General features: G+C 42.2%; 1 protein-coding gene across 7 annotated transcripts in view; it reads right to left on the reverse strand.

Annotated features, from left to right (window-relative positions):
- Positions 1 to 22,676, reverse strand: part of PHC3 (polyhomeotic homolog 3) — a 1,926,480-nt gene that overhangs the window by 98,601 nt on the left and 1,805,203 nt on the right. For all 7 annotated transcript variants that reach the window (XM_069618558.1, XM_069618559.1, XM_069618556.1 and 4 more), the window contains one exon: positions 4,051 to 4,186. In XM_069618558.1, the coding sequence (XP_069474659.1) occupies positions 4,051 to 4,186 (136 nt within the window). The remainder of the gene's footprint in view (positions 1 to 4,050; positions 4,187 to 22,676) is intronic.

Here is a 22,676-nt window from a genome sequence, read left to right on the forward strand (position 1 = left end):
AAGCTCTTCGAGGGAAATCAGGCAGTTTAGTGCACAAAAGAAGAAGAACAAGTTCCGCGACTCAAGCGCAACCTCCACAGTGGGCAGAAGCAGAGCGCGAGTACGGAAAAGGGTGCTGTTTGACACAGCGGGGAAAAGCAATGGGCTCCTGCAGGAGGGCGACCAGATCCTAGCTATGCTACTCACCGGTCCCCGATGCAAGCATATCCAGGCTTCTCCGCGTCAGTTTCAGCAGCTGGCAGGTTCAGAAGAGCAGGGAACGCCTCGTCGTTGTGTTGAGTAAAAAGACGTCAACAGCAGGGCAACGGAGCGGCCGTGTGTATCTGACCCAAATGTACACTACTCACATCAGACCTGGGAACGCCAAGTGTACGAAGCATGTGAGAGTGACAAGGACTCGAAATACTACACAACCTGGCGGCGGTTACAGAGCAAGACTCCCGTGTAAGCTGGTCAGTCAGCTGGATGGCCCAGAGACGCTTCCGAAGGCTTACTGGCAGGAGATGGTGAAGATGCCGAGAATAGCTGTTGCCGCTATTCCAAGGGTCGAAGTACCAGTACAGGCCTTCTGGTTCGATCAAAGGTGAAAAGGGTTTCACAAGGCGACAGCAGTGCAGAGGAGAAGTCCTTCAGCGGGTCACCAGCGATTCCTCGGTCCAGCCTTTTGGTTGCAGGATACTTGGCTCCTGTATTCCTTCGTTCGTGAGAACTCAGGAGATCGACCTGGTAGTGGTGTTTCCAGCCCCCTCTTATCCACGGTTCCCTTCGCGCCAAAACGGAGGGGACCCAATGGGAGATCCACTCATCAACACTCACACCAACGTGGACCAATCACGGACCACGGTGGTCCCAGGCATTCACACCACCCTAGACTCTCTGGCACCCAGGATGTGTATTGGGACCAGACATCCCAGCCCACATCCTGGAGGCACACACAAGACATGTAGAAGCCCGCAAAAGCATCTGTGTTTTGCGGGAAAGTACATGCCCAAATAAGGAAGGCCCCGGGTCGGCTTGACCTGGGGAAGGTGAAGGGAGCAAGACGGTCAGCGGACAGGACAAAGGAGCCTCGTGGTCTGGCCATTTTGGGACCCAGGCCACCATTTTGGGTTAAGCGCGAGAAACGTGCTTAGAACGCCAAAAGGAGCTCAAAACACAAGAAACGATCGCTGCCACCATTCCCGTCCCTGAATCACTTGCACCGATCAGATACAATCCTAAACGAGTATCTAGGGCTTGTAGAAGGCTAGAGACCCAAGAGAGCTGTAACTTAGCTTACAGTGCCCTCTTGTGTCATGTTGCATGAAAGCCGCAACATGATAAAAGAAACTACAGGAAACAGCGTTCCCCGGTACTGACTGTCTTAAGGGCATGTCAGTTTCCCCGTAAGAAAGGAGCGAAAGCCCAGAGGAGTGCGGCAGAAGGCTGCACTTCTCTGGCAAAGTCGAGAACAAGGTGAAAAACAACAGCAAAAAGTTTAGGGGTTGCCACATGGAAGGAAAATTACCTACAATTACGAAATCTTTCCTAACACTGTGCATGCTGAATGTGGCCCTCTTGATGAAGAGAAGTTTGGAGTACAACCTGGCAGGAAAATCCCACCTAAGCCATAACATCACTGACCTCTCCAATAGGGGGTCCAGCCTAGGTCAACGGGATAAAATAAAAACTGATTTGCACCTGTCCTGTGTGTTCCTGGTGGATATATCATGAAGTGCCTGACCCATTGCTAAGAGAGGACTTTCCCCTTGACTACAACTGCTAAGCTATGTCAAGGTTTCCTGAAAAGCTCCTTCTAGGGCCAGATTTTGATGACCTGGTACCCACCCTGTAAGCTTCTCTCTTTGTCTGCTGTTTTCTACCTACAATAATGTGGAAGAATTTGGATTTTCACTGACCCTCGCATGGTGTTCTAGGGCACACCCTCATACCTGAGCGTTAGTAATCCATCAGGGGTACGACTCCGTCAACAACTGTGTGACTTGTGCAATCTCAGAGGTTGTGGACTTACCTATGGTTTTGGGCCATTTATTTACAGGCCTGAAAGGACCACCAAACAAAGCCCAGGTATGCACTCCAAGAGTGCAGCAAGTATTGCAGCATTTTGATTGAGTGGTCAATATAAGCTACATGTGTGGTACATCCGTTCTAGGTCAAAAGACCCATTGTAAATCGTTTTTTTTCCATTCGCTTTTTTAAAAAGACCACTCTGACCGCACAGAGCAGTCTTTCTAAATCGAACTGTCAGCCCCTACAACACACACAAGTGCGCGCAGGGGCTGACATGCACGCCAGGACCTGGAAGCGGCCAGGAGGGAGAACGGGTAAGTGTGCGCTTGTGTGTGTTTTGGGTGGGTGTGTTTGTTTGTGTGTGTGTGTGTGTGTGTGTGTGTGTGTGTGTGTAATGGTGTGGCGGTGGCTGAGAGGATGGGGCATTGGGGGTGAAACCCCTGATCTGTAGCAAATGGGGCAAGAGGGGGTGGGGGTGGAGGGTGGGAGGTATGCTGAGGGGGCGGGGTTCGAGGAAATGTCATTTTTTCTATTTTTGTAGGCCACCTAAAATCGGCTGGAAAAAAAAACTTGTCTTTTGGTTAGGAGACCTACAAAACCTGTACATGAAGGGAAATCCTGGTTTAGGTCACGTTGTAGTACAAGCACCAAAATTAGACCAAGGAGGCACCTCGGAACATGTTCCTAGACACCACACAGCTCAATGAGCTGCTCCTTGTCGGGTGAGCCATAAAGGAATCACTGTGCTGAAGTTCTACTAAACCGCTTTCCCTCTTTAATTTAATTTATTTAATAATGTGTTTCAGTTTATATTTAAACTTTTCACATGATTATATTAAATCAGAACTGATGAAGAAAAAATAAAACGAAGAAAAAAATTATATAAATAGCATCGTTCTTGAAAAAAAGAAATTAAGGACGCAAAATAAATGTCATAATTATCACATTTTAAATATAAAGCAATGGAAATGTGATGTAATTGACTAATGTGGTATTGCACCAAAAACTGTATAAAACAGTTGTTTAGAAAAGAATATGGTAATCTGGCAAATGATTATTAAAATGAAGGCAAAATACAAATGAATCGCTGTGGGCAAATACTTAAAGCCTTAAAGAGGGAATATATATTTAAGATCCAAGTCTGTTAGGGGCATGCTATTGTAAAGTTCATCCCACTTCTCAGCCATTTCTAAGGGGTACTCTGAACCTCTGTGTAGTCTCCTTCCTAGAGTACCTATGTTCCCAAGTACTGCAAGCACAGGGAGTGCAGGTAGGAGCCGTCAAAAATGCTACTCCGACACCCAAAGTCGGGAGACATAGATGTGGATTTTCTCACAAAATAATGTTCTTTATTGTGCAATAGCACAACTGCAGCATGATGCCCAATACCAACTACGCAAAGTCAACGCTTTGGGGGGGTTGGGGGGGCATGTCAGTAAATGTGCCTCATCACTGCTTAGTCTGGAACCGTCAACTTCCTAATGATTTATGCAAAAACAAAAGGTGATGGCTGGAAGGCCCTGAATCAATAATAATTATGGGCACAACTCCACACCATCGTTTCCAGCCTGCCAAGCCATTACATGTGCAATCAGGCTTGGTCCTGCCCCAAATGTCATTCATAAATCTACGTTTCCCCTGACAGCCTAAACAGGGGTATTCTCCATAACTCCCATGATCATCTGGTAAAAGGTAAGGTTAATAAACTAAATGCGGTTACCATGCAAAGTGCATGACTTCAAGCCTACAACCCACATGAATATAGTGAAAGGCTTAAATGGGTTTAACACGTGCATACACTGAATTAGAATGTGGCATCTTAACCAAAAGTAGAATCGCCTGAGTCCTGGAAGCACAGACAATGCTAGCTTACACAGTATTTCAGTGTGGCCCCAAGGTGGCTGACACTGAGCACCATATTCCTTGTAAAGCACAAGAGTTTTCTACATAGTTTCTAAGTAATGTGAACATTTTTAAAAATCAGATTACAGAAAAAGAAGTGAATCTAGGTAGATTCCTACACACTTGCTTACCACATACCTGTCTGACGAAGTGTTCTCTTACTGCCGCTTGTGAGCCACTTGATCTGCGTACACAACGGTTTAGATTTTTATCTGACTTCCTGATCCAGTGACTCTTCTTGCTTGTGTTATTGTGCCCAAGTCTCTTTGTGTACCTGAATATTATGATCAAGATAAATACATCGTTTCACTATCCTGTTAAGGCAATCAAACTTACATTTGATGAGAAAATTATTAGATAGTATTGCCTTATTTTGCACATTTATTCCACATAAAATAACCACAGCTGCTTCATAGTGGTATAAGGTATTACACAGGTAGAAGATGGGTGTAAGGGTATGCCTGCACAGTGCCAAAGTACATCAGTCCTGAACCAACAAAGGCTGAAAACGAACGAATGACACCATCAACTTTCAAGGCATGGAGATTATAACTGACCAACGAAGTCTTAAAAACAAAATACTGTGGACAATGTTTACTCTCGTTTGTTCCCTTATTTATGCTCCTCTTTACCTTCAGCATTTTGAAAGAGTATAAGAGACAGTCGCAATGCCATTTATGCATATCAATGTAGGATAAGTGTGTATTGTAATTGTTTAACCTGTACTGGGGTAATAGACTAGGCCTCCCTTGATAATATTGTGACAGTTCTTCAAGCACCTGAGCCATGGATGTGTGCCAAATTTCGAATTGAACAAAGATTTGTCTCCCTGAATTCTTTCAGCATTGATAAAATAATTATGAAGATTTTTAATGCACCTGTAAGTGCGCGCACAGTATGTCGTTGTTAAAACCTTATATAAATCTTGTACCGGCTGGATCTCATCCTGTTTTTTTGTGTGTTCTTACAGTGGGATGCCAATGCTTTGTATTGGGCAACCAACTATGATGAACTCTGCGCTTGCCTGGTCAAGAGGCTTACTGCTTCAACTATTAAGGCATTCTCAGGGAATCCTTATCTCACTAATTCCTCGTAGATGCCCTAATTAGCAGGGTTCCAGTCGATTTTACTTCGAGTGCTGGATTCCATCTTCTGCTCACTCGACATTCCTACATATTTCAATTCCATAAGGGGGATAGCTAGAGGGTTTTCTCAGCGAGTTGGAAAAAATGTTGTACTACACCTCCTTGCAGTTTATTTTGGTGAGAAGTCTACAGACAATCACCCCAGGGTTGGGACTGTTCATGTTGGCCAATCTCTCCGTCTGGAACAGGAACTCTCTTAGATCTTTGATACAGGCAAGGAATTTGAACTATCACTAGATTGTTTATGGGAAAAATAGAGGCTTGTAGTTCTTCTTCGGAATCAGTAAATAAAATAACCAAAGGTTGTTTGGTCTGTTGTCCGCACTACCACTCTTTGGTACACCAAATGTTTTCGCATTGGAAACAGGCAGCAGCATCTTCTTTGTTCAGAGGGATTGATGTGAAAAATATTAACATCAATAAATTTCCTAAATGTTTTATAGGTAGGACTCTAGTTAGCTTGATTGCTAATCCAACATGGGGTGGTGGTGTCGGGACAGTATTCCATTGCACCCAGATAGGATTTTCATATGCAAATGTGTTCCCAGTATGACCCTCTCTTTTCAAGCCAAGAAATCACATGCAGAAATAATGTCATACAACTAAGACAAGGGTCTGAAGATTGGGCTTCTGTGTTTCTTGTGTCAGGCACACAAACCACAAACCAGGGATTTGTCAAGTTGCCCGAGATTCTTGTTTGGAGATGACCCATGGCAGGCTCCTGAAACTTTCAGACACTCCCTAGGGATGGGTGGACTTTGTGGCAGGTCGGGCACGTCTCACACTGGCACCATAAGAAATGAACTGTTACAAATGATGTGACAAACAAACTCATTTTAGTGTTCATTATTGAAATTGACCGGATAGATCGGGTGTTTACGTCTCAGCACAATACAGGTATCTATTTATTCCTTCTGGGTTAGTCCTCAGGTGATCATTTTTCAGGCTCTATCTTGGTTTAGTCCCAATATGAGCTTTCTTTGTCTATTTTCTCCTTGGGTACTTTCTCTTTGGCAACAGCCTTGGCCCTTCCTTTCTCTTTCCTCTCTTTAGGCCACTACTCCTTCTCCTTGGTCTAGGCCTCCTTTCCGTTATCTGCCCTCTTTTCCTATTTTACCACTTTGCCTCTTCTCTCCCCCACTCTGCCTGCAAAATCTTCTCTTCTTCCATGGTCTTACAATCTACTTCTCCCCTCCACATCATACAATCCAGCACTCCTCTCCATCTGTTAAACTTTGAGAGGAGAATCAGACTAACAATCTTCCTCTCCTCTCTTGTTTTTACAAACTGCGTCTCCTCACCAGCATTCTTCCTGCTCTTCAACAAAACCATTTAACAGTTTTGTATTACCAAACTCCCTTGTGTCAAGTCATATCCTAGGGGTAGTCCCTTACATATGGTTTCTGCTAAATGGTCCCTTACTGGCTGGATGGATCACATGATTGGCTTGAGCATGGTTGATGGTATGGAAACTGTGTAGTCCTATCCTCTGGTGGAAGTCTATTAAAAGAGAAGTCGCCCTCACTGATTACTCCAGCCAGAAGCGAGTTTACACTGAAATGCAAAGTTGTTGCTCTCTCTGGTTTATAGTCATTGCATCGAATGCAATAGCATTGAATGCCATATCAGAGGAGAAAAAGCATCCAAAAAAAAGCATCAAATGCATTTAAAAAAAAAGGTTTTTAATGGGGGGTCCCCCCAAACCCTCCTCTTTTAACCTTTAAACCCCATTTTAATTAAACTAAACCCTTTACCTTTTTATAAAAGCATTCAATGCTTTTTTTAATGCTTTTTATCAATGCTTTTTTTCCTCTGGTAGGGCATTCGATGCTATTTCATTCGATGCAATGACCAGTTACCCTCTCTCTCTGCTTGTCTGTTGCTGTGTGGCTTTCCCCTCGAGTTTATTTTGGAGTGTATTTGCACACCACAGGGGAGTGGGTGGGCTAAATACTAAAAACGGAGGACTGTTGAGGTAGAAATCCTGTTCCTCCTGGGTTTGGTGCAGCATTGGCGTATTTTCCATTACCTTTAGTGGAGGGAATGGCGAAAGGTGCTTTAGTCTTTCTTGTGCTTGCAACTGGAAGGGAGACATGAGCTTTCTTCTTTCCGGTGTTCCTGGTTGCATAAGAGAATTAAATTTAGTCTGTGTGCCCGGTAGCTGCATGGGAGAAAACAGTACCTCCCACCCCCCTGCTCTAGGTATTAAATGGGAAGCGGGCGTGAGTTGCCCATTGACCGGTCCTCTCTCAGGTGTGACAAGCAGCTCAGTGAGGCGGTCCAGTCCTCCCCATAATATTCTTGTTCTCAAATGTGTAAAGGTGGTCCCATGGTCCGGGCTGGGTTTTCCCTTAGCAGGAAAGATGGATAAACCTTCCTTTTATGTGGGCAAAGTCTTGGAGGCCTAAGTTAGGGATATGCCATTTCTCACGTTCATGAACATTTCGGTACCATACAGGAGCCTGCTTCAACTTTTAATGCCCTCCAAGAAGTGTTACTCAACCATACAACTGTCCAGCTCCAGTAAACTGATTGTAAATTGTCATGTCGAGTATTTTGGCTCTGGCTAGTGGGTTAGAAGAAAATCGTGGCAACCACGCCCAAGTTGGGAGTCTTGGCAATTAGAGCATAGAGCATACTAATCAAATCTCACTATTTAGTCACCAAAGAGGAATCATAGAGGTTAAGCTTAATGATACAAAAATATAAGGATAAAAAGATAAAACGTTATTAGTATGGCAACTCAGGATCCTCTTACTGATGTTGTACACCTGTCCTGTACTACCTACCAGTAGGGAAGTGGTTGCACGATGGAGGTGTAGTTAAACCCAATACCAATTTTACAGTGGTTGTGGTGCCGAAAGCAGGATTACTAAGATAAACTCTGTTAACTTACAGGGAATCAGCTGCTAAAAAGGAAAAGGTAGGTATACAATTTGGAATCCTGAACACGTGTGATTTGCCTCAAAAACAATATATTCCATAAGGGCATCTTGAATTGGCACTAGAAGACAGTGGCCCTCATTATATTTTTGCCATTGAAGGAAAAATTCTGGTAAAAGGTCAGTTGAATTTGTGCCCAGCACTTTTCCCACGCCGGAAAAACACAAGTTTGCTGGTGGGGGTCACTGATTTACCTCCAGCCAAAAGCTGGAGGTAAATCAGGCCCCCACCGGCAAATAAGAATAAGTTACTTACCTGTAACGTAACTCCCATTCTCCAGCATTGGTATCTTTCATAGATTCACATGCTGTGAATAGTCCCTGTGGTCAGGCTGGGAATCCTCGGTAACATTTAACGTTTTCAGTTTGTTTAAATTGCTCTGTCACTTACGTGCTCTATTACAGTCATCTTTGGGTCATACTGCCCACAGCCAATAGGAACACCTTCCTTAGATCCTCCTTTGTCGGCCATCTTCAGATTTGGCAGCTCACATGAGTGGCAGAAAGAGCCAAAAGATGATCCATGAGGGGTAGGTGGGAGGGTCGCATGTGAATCTATGAAAGATGCCAATGCTGAAGAACAGGAGTTACAGGTAAGTAACTTATTCCTTCCCCAGCATTGGATCTTTCATAGATCAGATGCTGTGAATAGATTACAAAGCAGTTTTACAACAATAACAATGAGCGGAGGCAGGCTCCCAGCATAACTTACCACTGGAGACTTACCTACCTCACAGAAAAAGGTTCAGCAGAACAGATTCATCTTTATCTGATCACGTGATAAAAGACGCGCCCGATATAAACAAAGACAGCCATCGGACGTGTTGCTGAGCCCAATCCTTGGATGGCAACACACGGCCACGGCAGCACGGCAAACGTAGGATGGAAAGCAAGTGGCCTGGAAACTTTCTCCCTCGTCCCAGCGGTCCGTTTGATATCTGGTCTTGGAAACGTTGCGATGTACGCTGAAGCCTGCGAACATAAGGTATGTGGCAAAAGGTTATCCTTTTGCTGTCGGTATTTTACGAGTTGGAACCGACCCGCTGTTATTAATTTGGAGTAACACGCCCGGCCTATTTCTACTTTTTTAATGGGGCTCTTGAATGTCAACATGTGGCAAATACGGCATGCTCCAACTTTGTTAAAACTGTACTAGTTTTGCAGCTTATGCGCACGAGAACGGCATATCGCAGCACCGCGGTACTAGATGAAAAAATGCAAAAACTTTTCAAACCACCTTGTTTTGTTTTGAGAAATCACTAAGACGCAATATCTCGTCATATTTTGGCTTTGTGTAGTGAGGTGTATAGAGCCCGCATTTCCAACCGCCTTTTTATCTGCCTCTGGCTGCGATGAGAGACCATGCGTGACTGTTAAACATAAGCAATGGCCTATTCCTTTGTAAAACTATATAAATGTAAGCCTGTTTTAAAGTGAATTGAATACACTGGCGAAAAATTTGCTGCACAATTCTGAGTGCATATAGAGTCTAAAAATAGACAAAAACATTTTTAAAATTAAAAAGTAAAGGTGGAATTCTTCAGAGAAATTTAGCTATATCCACTTTTTCATTTTTCCCTTTCTTTCTAAATCCTCATCTAGATTTGTACTAGACACATACCATAAGAAATTTGAGTGTGGGTGTAACTACGTATGCAATCAAGATTAGAAATGATATGGTGACTGAAGAACCACATTTTCTGAAAATTGGGAAAGGAGCACAGGCAAAAATCTTGCCACGGTGCACTCACGCCTATATTTAGATGTAAGTAAGGGTTGTGTGATATGTATATATTATTTAGAGATGTCATTTTTAACACAAATATTGCACTTTAGAAGAATATGCAGGTGCAACACAAAGTGGATAAATGTTCTTCTTGAAATGTGTTTCCTGATTTTGTCTTATTTTTTCGCTTAGACTGTCTTAATACAAAGTCTTGTAGGAGACAAAACGAGATATATAGACCAGGTCTTCAGAAAAAATAATGAATTGATACAAAAAATGAACTGAAAGACACTGTATTGAGGTTGTGTAACCACTATCATAAGATAATATGTTGTTGTTTTTAAATGTTTTTTAGATATATGCTACCTTGCATATGGGGTATACAAAAGCAATAATACTACTTGGAAGAAATACACTTGTCCTGAAGAAGGCCATAATATCAAGGGTTCAACAAGAGCTAGGGATAGTGCCCGATTCTACCCAAGGGCCGAAACATGTCAACTACTGTAGAAGACTAAAAACAACTTAAGTCTTTTCATCTAAACTGCTACAATTTCATGTGGTGTGTTGTATTTGTGACAAAGAACCCCATCACAGATATATCTGTGTTTTAATTATGTTCAATTATTTTTTTTTGGGAATAATTATTCTGTTTTATGTAAAAATATGTATTTTGTATGAGTGATTAAAAAACTATATTTTGTGATAAAGTGAAGAGTGGTTTATCATTTACATTTACTATGTCCTGGTTTGCTCTGCGACAATTGTGACATAATCTGGTGGTTGAAGAGAACATGATGTCCTGTATTGTATAATAGAAACTATCACACAACCCTATATTTATAGGCGGAGAGAGGGATCATTTGTTTCTTCTTTTTGTGATATTTGGTTATAAAATGGCCAGCTATAATGTAGTAGTCCACTAACACAGTTATTCAGATGTATCTCCAAGAGTGCAGAGGATTTTTCACTAAGTTGATATAAATATGTGACACAGGTGCTGTAATTCTTGCAGTATGGTGAGATCACTGTGCAGAGCCTGCCGCATCTCTTTATGGAAGCACACACTGCCCATTTCTACACAAATTACAGGCAATGTTGGATAAGAGCAGGCTCCAAAAGCTGCATTGCACTAGTTCAATGGTTTTAAACCCACTCCTCCGTGAACTTTTGATGGAAAATTATGGCTCCATTTTAAGACTTGCTCCTGTACTTCCGGGGTTGGAATGAATAACTGTGTATCCCTAAAATACAATCCATCCCTTTTCTGCCATTCAACTTTCTGCAGAAGGTTTTGCCACTTGTGGTTGCCTTAAGCCACCTGGCAGAATTAGTGCAAAAGGGTTTCTACCCTATTACCACCACTAATTGTTGAGACATAAACAAGAGAGGCGATCATGTGGACGTGGGTTCAGGGTGACGTCTGAAGAGGATGTCTACTCTGGCATGGATAGCACCTGGTGTGTAGATTATCTGGACGTTATACCAGGACAAGAACAAGAACCACTGGGTCAGCCGTTGGTTTACACAGTTTAGTTTCCTGAGCTGTTGCATATTCTTATGATCTGTGTGAATGGTTACCAGTACAGTGCCTTCCAGATAATGTAACCATTAAATCAGCTTTACAAGAATGGTGACAAGTTATTTTTCAAGGATGATGTAGTTTTGTTCGGCTGGACTGATCTTTCTAGAGTAGAATGCTAAGGGTAATCTTTCTCCCATCTGTTGAGTGGGAACAGCCCCTAGGACCACATCAGCCTCTATGTAATGAGGCATGTTAGGATTGGGGTGACGAAGCAGCAACGCTTGTGCACATTTTTTCTCATCTCCAAGAAAGCTTGTTGGGTCTCTGGGGTCCACTGAAAATGGTTGGTGAGATGCAGCCACTCTTTTATGGCCTCAGTCTTGCGTAGGTCCACCTTCATCCCTTCGGGGGTGATGATGCAACCCAAGATGTTTACAGAGGTAACATGAAACTGGCACCTAGACAGTTTACATATAGTCAGTTTTCCTGAAAAAATTGAATTACCTTTCTTACTTGTTGTATGTTTGACCGTATATCTGCCAAGTAAATCAGGATGTAATTCAGATATGTTATCCTAACAATGTCCAGATCGCCATAGACCATCTCACCTACAAAACACTGAATCATAGGTGGGGCATTGCAGAATCCCAATAGCTTCAGGTGAAATTCATAGTTTTGAATTTGAGCTTCATCGTTGAATTTGTATCAGTATGGTATTAGTTTTTGTATCATAAAGTTATTTCTACTGTTTGTAGAGTTTGCTTTTTGTTAAAGTAACCTTAAGTCTTTTTTTTTAAATATTTATTTTAGAATGTTTATATATATGTATTTTATAGAGTTGTGGTTGCAACTATTTACTTAAGGTTACATTGCACATTCTATGTTAAAATGAAAAAATACATTCCGTTTAACTTCTGAACAGGTAGAAGGATCTTCACCAAATTTGGCAAGGTTCTGAACCTGACAGATTTGATTAAGCATGCGAAGCATAGCTTTTGTTAGGGAGCATGTATTTTTAGTATAAGACATTGAGATCAGGCATTTTGTCACATTCATATAATGGAGAGCTCTATAGAGAAATTGAAATGTTGAAACTTCCATTTTGAGAAATCAGATTTCTGACATTTTTTGACACACATGTACACTTTATCATGAAGTTGTTTATGATTTAGAAATTATGAAAATCGCATCAGCCAAACTCCAGATATTTAGATGTAAAACAATTAGGAATGTATCTATATTTTTGAAATGCACACAATGCTCATTATTTGTTTATATTACAAACAAACAGAAGTATACGAACAAGCTAATTACTCAGAATGTTACAAGCAGAAGCATGTGAATAAGGGGAACAATGGTAATATATAATATTATGAACAATCAGAAGCATATGAAAATATCACGGTGCATGATTACCCTTTCCCTTGCACCCCCATCCCTAGTCACAATCGCTGATTGCCCGTGGCATCACCCATCCTTGTCACAGTCCTTCATTACCCATCGCGAGGAATCCGATGATATCAACACTCCTTTCCCTGAGGTACCCTCTCTCTAAGTGGCCAGGGGACAGCAGCTGCTACCTGATCCTGACCCTGGGGGGCAGCTATAAGAGGGAGGACCACCTGGTGGGAGGTGACCCTCAGAAGAGTCACATGACACCATTGGAGGAAATCACATGCCCCCCATTCCTTTGTGCAGGTTTTCCCTCCATTCCTAATGCCTTAACGGCATACTGTAACACACTCACTCAATCACTTACCAGACGCATTCTTAGTATTCCCAACCTGACACAAAGGACACTATATCAATTACTGATACGAGGAGGAGACATTGGGAGTGATCATTACTACTCCCAAAGATCTCATCCCAACTTCATGAACATCATATAAAGAACGGTATGGTAACCACTGAGACGGGGAAGAGGGACAGAATAATGAAGACGGAACGCATATAGCAGAGAAGGACACAGTGAAGACGCAGCAGCTGGCAGGGTGCACGCTGATCCAGCAACATGGAGGAAAACGAAACAGAGAAGCGCAAGGGACACTACAAGCACACGGTAAGCCCAGGGATGGCAGAAGCATTACTGTGTTGCCTTTAAGTGTACCCCGCTTCATAGAAACAACCCATGAACTATGTGAAGAGTTTTACAAACCTGTAAATGGGTTGCTGAGCCCTTTGCTCAAAAGAGACAGAATTGGGAAGGAAAGTAAAATAAATATGGAAAAGGGTCAAAATCCCCTTGTATGAAAAAGAGAGCTATTATTGAAATGAACATTGTTAAGCAAGGAACGATACTGCAACATTGGGCTAATATCGTTTCATGGATAAAAGGAAAAGTAACAGTGGGAAAGTCCTGGCAGGAGAGACGCATGCCTTTGAGATTGTGAAGTGCTACAAGAGTGAAGACGAGCCGGACAAGGCAACCCGTGAGCCTGTGTTCTGTCACGCCGAGATTACTGCAATGTCTATGGACACCTCCGTCCCCAAGCACCGGTCAAGGAGAAATCAAAGAATGCTCCCTAACCAGTTATTGAGACCACGGGTGCACAAGAGGCAGGAGCGCGGGTACCAGGTAGCTGCAAGGGAAGCAGGTTAGGAAATCGTGAATACGAGGTGAATAATCACAAAGGGCAATAGTAGGAAGGAAGTAAGAACAGCACCTACCAATGTTGTAGTGAGAGGAGGGAGCGGGTAGACCCCAGGTGGTGGAGAATAATAGAACACCCAGAGGAGGACGGGTAACCTGGTTCCCCTTGATGAATGCACCTGAAGTAGTGCTCAGCATTCAAAGGACAGAGTCTACAAAAGCAGAACGGTATCCAGAGGCAGTCCTAAGTCCGTGAGCCAAAGTTCCAAAATCCTGAGAAGCAAAAGTTCCAAAACACCAATTCCGAGGTACAAGCGAAGGCAGTCCAGTAACACGAAGCACGAGGTCAAAAATCCAAGCAACAAATCCAAGGGAAAAAATGAAAGCAGTCCAATTCCAAAACTCAAGCTCTAATAGCCAGAAGAACGGGATCCAAGCAAAATGAAATGCCACTCGAACACTGTTAAACAGCTGAGAAGCGGAGTAGTCCGTGATCAGTGTTCCTTTATGCCAGAGACCAGATCATGTGACTGCTTCCCCATCAGGTCACATGGGCGGCATGGCATGTCACGTGATGCAGAGGAGCAGGAAGCGGCAACAGGATTCGTTGGGTGAAATCTCCTAGTATCACGTGACCGGTATCGGATGGCACGTGACCAGGAAGTGGTGCCGGCGTTTCCATCGGGGCCACAATCGGCAGGAGCCTGATTGATGTTTTCCCAGCGCGGAACTCCGCGCGTGATGGATTCTAGGGATGTGAATCTGCGTGGAATGTCTGGAGCAGGTCTCAGGTGGGGTGGTCTGGATTGTACGTGTGGGTCGTGTGGGTGTCATGACACGCACCCACATTGTAATACAGTAAAGAAAAGAATGCCTTGGAAGTCACATTAGGTTCAGATTTTTCTAAAGAGTAAACCTGGGGAAGGGTGTAATTCTCCAGAATGGAGAAGGAACTTGATTACTGTTTGTTGTAACTTTTGTTGTTGTGGAATCTTAGGAAAGGAGACACTCCCTGGAACTGTGAACATTTGTTCACTTGTAAATCCAACCAAAAATGTCCATCTTTGCATTGAATTTGAACATTTGTGTACCTTGAGATCCAGAAACAATATCCTTTGCACCTTGGAGTTTTTTTATTTTTATTAAATGTTTTGTTTGATTATACAAACTTTTCATTTTGTCCTTTACAAAATACAAAAATTGGATTGACATATATGCTTGTGTTTCTTACAACAGTCTGTCGTTCAAAATTGCAATCCAAAATGTGATTACTGTGAAAATTAAATTCTTGTCATGTCCTTTCAGAAGATGTGCCCATCCTTCCTCTGTACTCATCTGCTTCTTAGAGATTTTAAAGAAGTCTTTGAACAAGTTTTTTTTGTCCATCAAAGCATCACAAACCATAATTACATGGAAAAGAGTCTCTCTGGTTTTTTCAATTTTACAAAATCGGCAGTCTGTGGTCGTGGTTGCTGGATGTTTAATGCTAAATAGATAATCACGAGTTGGAAGTATATTTAAGCGGAAGCGTAGAAAAAGGTCTCTTATTGATTGGTCTGGAAAACATACTAAGTATGGAGGTAACTCATTGGGGGCTCTTACTTCTATTGAACAGATCATTGCTCGTTTATATTTAGATTGTTCCTCTATTGTTTTGATCCAGTCATTCTGTTGCACTCTTCTTTTGGCATGTTGTAGTCTATTTATAAGCATATCTTCACTGATGTCTTCAGTTTTCATTTTCTTTTTTATCTCATTAGACCAGTAATGCAGGGCTGTTGCACATACAGGGTTCTTTCTTTTTCCTTAAGTATATTTAAAGACAGAATTTTGTCCTGGCAAATTATTTTTCTATAGAGGTCCATTTTTTTCCAGGTAATGATTGATTCAAGGGATTGTAAGGCCAGTTCATACCGAATTCTTGAGCTTGGAAATGAGTTGGATAGGCTGAGAGTTTTTCTTCCTCGTATTGTTGCCATTTCATTGTATGTTGATTAATTATTGTTTCTCCAGCGTATGTTAAAATAGGTACTACTTTTTGTCTATATAATAGAATTATTGCTTTTAGTGAATGGGTTCCAAATTTGACATGAAAATAGCGTCCCAATCGAGCTAGAGATTTTGCTTTTCTCTCGATATGGTTTTTTCCATTCTTGCTCAGTTGATGTTTGATTTATCAATGCACTAAGATATTTGAATATTTTGGTTTCTTCAATCTCTTTTTCATCTAGTTGTAGTTTTGCACTTTTTCATCCGGTGCTGTGTCGGGATATTAGTCTCATTAGCCTGGTTTTAGAGAGATTGATTTGAAGATCATGATCTTTCATGAAGGAGCCTACTTAGTTTAATGTTTTTTGTAGACCAGATTGTGTTTTGTCAATGACAATGATGTCATCTGCATACATTAAGGTCTTTAATGGTTCATTATTAATCTTTGGTGGGTTCGCAAGTGGATCATCGATTGCTTGTACAAAGCCGAAGGTGTATAGGTTGTATAAACATGCAGCAAGGGGGCACCCTTGTTTGAGACCATTCCAGGTGGTAATTTCGTCTGTTCCTGCACCGTCTTTTGTCAGTCTTACTCTGATTGATGTGTTAGAGTAGAGTTGTTTAATCGGATTTAGAATGGCGGGAGGGCAGCCCCAAGCTGTTAGTTTCGCCCACAATTTTTCTCTACTCACCGAGTCGAATGCTGTTTTGAGCTCTATAAAAACTGCATAGACTTGTTGTTTCTTTGCTATCGCTTCATACTTGATCATATTCAATAATAGCAGATTGACATTAGTACCGATTTTTTTGGTAAAGCCAGTCTGCCTCTTTTCTAGGAAACCATTTTCTGATGCCCATAGGTTGACTTTTTTCATTAGAAATCCAGCAAAGAGTTTTCCCAATGGATCAAGAAGGGCTATAGGTCTATAATTTGTTGGATTTTTCCTATTACCAGCTTTATAGATCGAGATCAATATCGCCAAGGTCCAACTGTGAGGGATTTGTTTTGTGTTCTCTATTAGTTTAAGAAGTTTTGAAAAAAAGATTGCCCATTCTTCCGGGTCAGATTTTAAATTGGCGTTAGATAACCCATCCGGGCCAGGTGCTCGTGATGGATTCAGAGAGACGATAGTTTTCCTAATATCGTCTTTGTCCCATTGTAGGTCCTAGGAGTGTTTGTTATTCAAGCTGCTCGGTGGTGGCTGATCGGTATTTGCATTGTAAAGGTTTTTGAAGTGTTGAGACCATTCTTCAGCTTCTACCTCTTGTATCATAGTTGTTTTGTTAGATTTACCATTTAGGAGCGACCACAGCTGTCTGGTGTTTTTCTGGTTTAAAGCCACCAGAATGGCTTCCGCATCCGATTGTTTCATTATGGCTTTATGTGATGTTATGAAATTTAAATATTTTTGTTTTTATTTTTTATTTCGAGCGCAGAAGATATTGTCTTCTGTTTTTTGAGTTGGCAGATTTTTTTATATAGTCTTTTTCATTGTTTTAATGTCGTGGTTAAATTGGTGTTTGTGTTTGTTTTAGCAACTTCCACAAGTTTTTTTTGGTTGTTGGTATTTATGGAGAATCCACTCGTAGTTGAGTTTTGAGTGATCCGGTAAATTTGCATTCTCGAATTTTGTCAGTAGTTCTGGCATTTGATGATGTTTTATTCAAATTTTGTTTAAGCCATTGTTTATTTCCAGCTCGGGGAGTATCAATCGTGATATTTGGGTTTGAGCGACAGTCCATGTTATTGAGATTTGATGATGATCGCTATTCATTTGAGGATGATTGGCAGTTCTTATCAGGTTTTTTAAGATCTTTTCTGAGATGAAGATATAGTCTATAATTGAATTGGATTTTTCTCGAGTCCATGTTGGAGGAGGTTTGTCTTGGTCATTTTTTGGTTGCTCGGTCAATGTTAATTTTCTGATGCAAGTTTCTTCAGACCATTTTTTGGCTCTCGAGGATAGGTTTGCATAAGTTAAAAAGTGAAATACATCACAATCTTCTAAGGAACCATTGGGGAATAATTTGCTGTGGATCTAAACACACTGTTGTCATCCTGCTCTGCAAAGCGCAAGAAGCACAGGCCCAGGTACAAGCAAGCCATAGCAGTTCGAAGTGAGCCTGCGTCCATAGCAACTGGTATCACGCTGTCGCTGTTTGCTGCTGTTTACGGCTGGTGACGCGGTAAGCCTAACAACCCTTCTTTCCATTTTTCTGTATAATTCTGATTTTACCGCGCAGTAGATATCATGGACTCCACTAAACCTCGCATCAGATTAGAGGAGAAATTAGAAGAGACATTAGCCAATGCCCCAAAAATACTTATTCTAATCGAATCAGTTGAAAGTTCTACTCAAGATCAACTCAACACTCATGCTAATACAATAAATAAGCCTCTTCAAACGCCCACGGTAGAGTCCAAGATAGAAGATAAGTTATCTTTAGCATCCATATATCCCTCTGTAAGAAAGGAAGAATAATATGCCTCAAATCCTGCAATGAAGCAGGAAAAAATAAAATCACACAGACTGCTTTAACAACCTTAAACAGTGAGTCTCTTCCAAATACCGAGTAATCTACAAAAGCGGGGAAAAAAATGGTACAAAAACACAGCTACTCATCCTGCACACCTTCTCTACAGCAAAGAGCTCTCAATGTAAAACAACAATGGCAATCGTCCTATTATTTGCTAGATTCTCCCCAAAGAACCACAAGTAAACAATTAGAAAACCAAGTGGCTCGCCTCTCTCTTGACATCACTGAAATTGATGCAATTCTAAACTCACAAGAACGAAGATAAGAAATATTTGGAGATCCAAAGTCCAAGATTACAATGGCTACAAACACATCCACTCTAATTGATAACAAAATCAAATTAAAGCAATTTAAAACCTCTCCCCCCCAAACCACTTCACCAAATGTTTCACCAATGGACAACAATCAACTTCCAACAGACGAAATTACAACGAATATCCCTATGGAGACCCCTGAAAGAATTCCAACCACAATGTTGGATCTCCAAAACATGTTAGTGGCTGTTCTCTCACTAGCCATGGTACCCTTCTTGAAGATCCAAGAAGCGATGGTCGATGCGACAAAAGATCAAGCGACCCTACTGGCCATGATTTTAACAAAACAAATCAACATCGAAGCATTCATAAGCACGATACAAGAACGCCTCAACTTTGAGGCAGAAGCTTCCAGGACCTGGCAAAATCGATTAGCAGAAATCACTAGAATCAACCTGGTTGACAAACAAAACCTTACAGACACCTTAACAATGATCACAAAGAAAATGTTGGATGACAAAGCAAAAAAACACTGTGGGACAGACATCAAACCAGATGAATCCGCAAAACAATGAAAAGTTACATTTGATGTCAAAATAAACCAAGCTACTCAATACGAAACTCGGGTATATCCTATAAACCCTTCCACGAGTACGGTAAACACCGAAACATCATCATGTACTCCGTTTGACATTTTCGATTTAACCAAACGAGGCCATCTAGGAAACCAACCAATGGCAAAGAAGAAAACTGCAAAAAAAACATCAGACTGGCTCCAGAGCTTTTCTTAGGAGACTCAATCTGTCTGAAAAACAACAAGCAATACTGTCACGCCCCCATCCACATCCACAAGCCCTCCTATTGCATCCCGTAATTCCATCAATATACGGCAGAATCATAGTACACAACAAGACACCACACGCACCATTGCACATTCTCGCCTTCAGGTTTGCCGACAAGGGGCTGGCCGAACTCTGCGACGCTGGTTTATGCCTCGCTCTCCATTTCTGCATTGGCGGTTGCCGTGGAGACGCGCCATGAGCATTCTGCGTCTACGCTGCCGACGCTTGGACGTCCTTCCTCCACGCGTCCAATCGCGTGTGCGCCAATCACGTGTGTGAGTCACGTGACCACTGGAGCGAGCGTTCAAAAGTGACGCACGAACTCCCATCCACGCTTCACAGCTGATCTTGGTTGGACTACAGACGCTGCTATCCTTGATCTTTGATTTTGTCTTTGGATTCCGAACCGCTTCCTCTTTGTACCTCGCCTGGACCTGCTTCTTCCTGGTTTTGACCTCGGCTACTCCCACGGACTGCTTCTTGGATTTCCCTTGTTTGGTACCTTGTCTTGAACCGCTCCCCCTGGACACGACCTTGGCTTTTCTCCTGGACTGCAATTGGATTATCCTTTGGTTTGAATTCAGCTCTCTGCATCACGTGCCATCTAGATTGGCTCACAGTACCAGGTTCCGTATCAGGTGGTGATTCCATCCTTCAAGTGCTTTGCCAGGCTGCAACCTTGTCGTCAACCCTGCCGGCCCCTCAGACAGACACCCTACATCGCATTCCAGACAACCACTCAGGGTAAGCTCCTTATAGGTAAACATTTAGGATTGTGCACAGGGTGTAATGGTTATCTAACCCGCGTGTTTGCCTTACAGTGGTCAGGGGAAAACATCTTCCGGCATTCCTGATTCCGGCTGACGACATTCACCACCTGTGGCCTCAAGGGCTGCTCGGGCAGTATATTGACTGTTTGCTCGAGTGGAACTTGGGGACAGAGGTATCATCGCCTACACGACCATCAAGTCCTGACAAATACCTACAAACCCAAATCAAAAAAACCCTACAATTATGAATGAACAAACACGAACAGACACAATAAAAGTCTCAACAACAGCAAAAACAAATCTTAAAGAAGCAACGTCTGGTTCAGGACGCTATTATTGATCAAGACCCAACAACCGATGTGACAAGGGACTGCCTTGACAATCCGGCAGAGTCTAGTACTCCGATTGAACTGGATGACACCTTGCTCGATCCCCAAGATCAGCCATTAATTGTCTTAGATGAATATTCAGAGAACTCTAATGCCAATTCAATTTCAATTAACACATCCACTAACATATCTATTATATATTCTACAGTATCGATTGAGGAAAGTTGGAGTTCAGTAGACACCGAAAACTCCTATAAAAGTGAGGAAACGAGTACGACACAGGGCGAATGTACACTCATTCGACCAATTTTTGTGGATTCAAGGAAAGTAAATAACATCTTTCGGCTATCACTAGTCGCAACCAATATAAATTCTACCGAACTACTGATTATGAATAGATCAAACATTTTACGACTGTTCACGGTTATTCTTGAACTGATTCAAATTATCTTGGGAGACATTGATGTCCTACACTTTCCAAACAAGAAGCGGATGGATCAAGTCCATATCGATTTTTACAATCAAAAGACGATGACGCAGGTCCTATCAACAGAAAAACACCTAATGAAACTGGGATTTATAACTGAAGAAGTCCTTGTAACTAAATCGATGATATCAAAAAAATTAAAAATAAATTCGAACCGAGAGTATTCAAACCAAAACAAACAGAAGATCAAGACCTTGGAGTTAGTTTTATAGTGTAAAGGCCAGAATGGGATTTCAGACACAGAACATTGTCAAGATGTCCAAAGCAAAACTAAGGACAGACCCATTAGTGTTGGTTGAGGCAGGGAAATGCCTCCTAGACTAGGGATAATGAGGCATTTTCCAACCCCTTTATTATTTCAAATAAACGTTTCTAGCCAAAACCATGAGTCCTCTGTGTCCGCGTCTCATTCCTGGTTCCTCACACCATGCAACCCCATCTTCGTAATAGTCTCTAATTATCACTGCATGCTGCATCCTCATTACTCCTTCATCCCTCATTTTCATCACACTCCTTCATTACCCCCACAACCACCATCTTCATCACAGTCTGTCACCTCTACAATACTTATCCTCGTCAAAGTCTCTCATTACCCTTGCAATCCTCATTGTCGTCACACTCCATCATTACCAACACAACCCCATCCTCGTCAGTCTCTCATTAACACTGCATCCTCATCAGTCCCTTATTACCACCATATCCCTCATTCATATTCTTCTTTACAGCTGCATCATCCAACATTGACACAATCCCTGATTACCCACAAATCCCCTTTCCTCATCCCAGTCTTTCTTTAACCCTCATGTCCAATCCTCATCACATTCGGTCATTACCATTACTGTGGCACCCCTCCTCACAAATCCCAATTCTCCTTACCCTGTCATCCTTCCTTGTCACAGTCCCTCATTAACCTTACTTCAGTATTCCCCATCCATGTCACAGTCCCGCGTTACCTTGGCATTTCCCATCCTCAGCACAGTCTCCCATTAATTCGGCATCGCTCACACCTGGATCCCTCATCCGTGGCACAGGCCCTCATTGTCACCACATTCGTCATCCTCATTACACTCCCTCATTATCACTGTATCCTTCATACATATCACTTTCCATCATTATAACCGCCTGCCTCATCCATGTCACAGTCCCTTATTAACCTTGGTATCTCTCATTCTCTTAAGTATTACTGCATCCCTCATCCTCATTACAGTTGTTCGTTACCCCGCAGCCCTCATTCTCGTCACAGCCCCACCATGACACGAGCAACGTTCACCCTCCTCAATGTCCCTTATTATCATTGTATCCAGCATCCCCTTTGGCCCCTTTATCACCCCTGAAAGCATCACAGCCCCTCATTATCCCCTCAAACCTTATTCTTGTTTCAGGCCTGCATTGCCCAGGAATCCCTCATCCATTTCCCAATAATTCATTACCCCTGCAATTCTTATCCTCATCACAGTCCGCTCATTAGTCAAGCAACACTCATCCTCATCACATGCCTATATTATTAGCAGGGACCCTCATCCTAGTCACAATCCTTCATTCTCCATGCAACCCTTGTCCCAGGCACAGTCTATTTTCTCCCACAGTCCTCAACTTTGTCAGTCTTTCATTGCCCCAGAAATCTGAT

The sequence above is a fragment of the Ambystoma mexicanum genome, chromosome 10 (assembly GCF_040938575.1).
Source record: "Ambystoma mexicanum isolate Mex_15411 chromosome 10, UKY_AmexF1_1, whole genome shotgun sequence".
Taxonomy (NCBI): Eukaryota; Metazoa; Chordata; class Amphibia; order Caudata; family Ambystomatidae; genus Ambystoma; species Ambystoma mexicanum.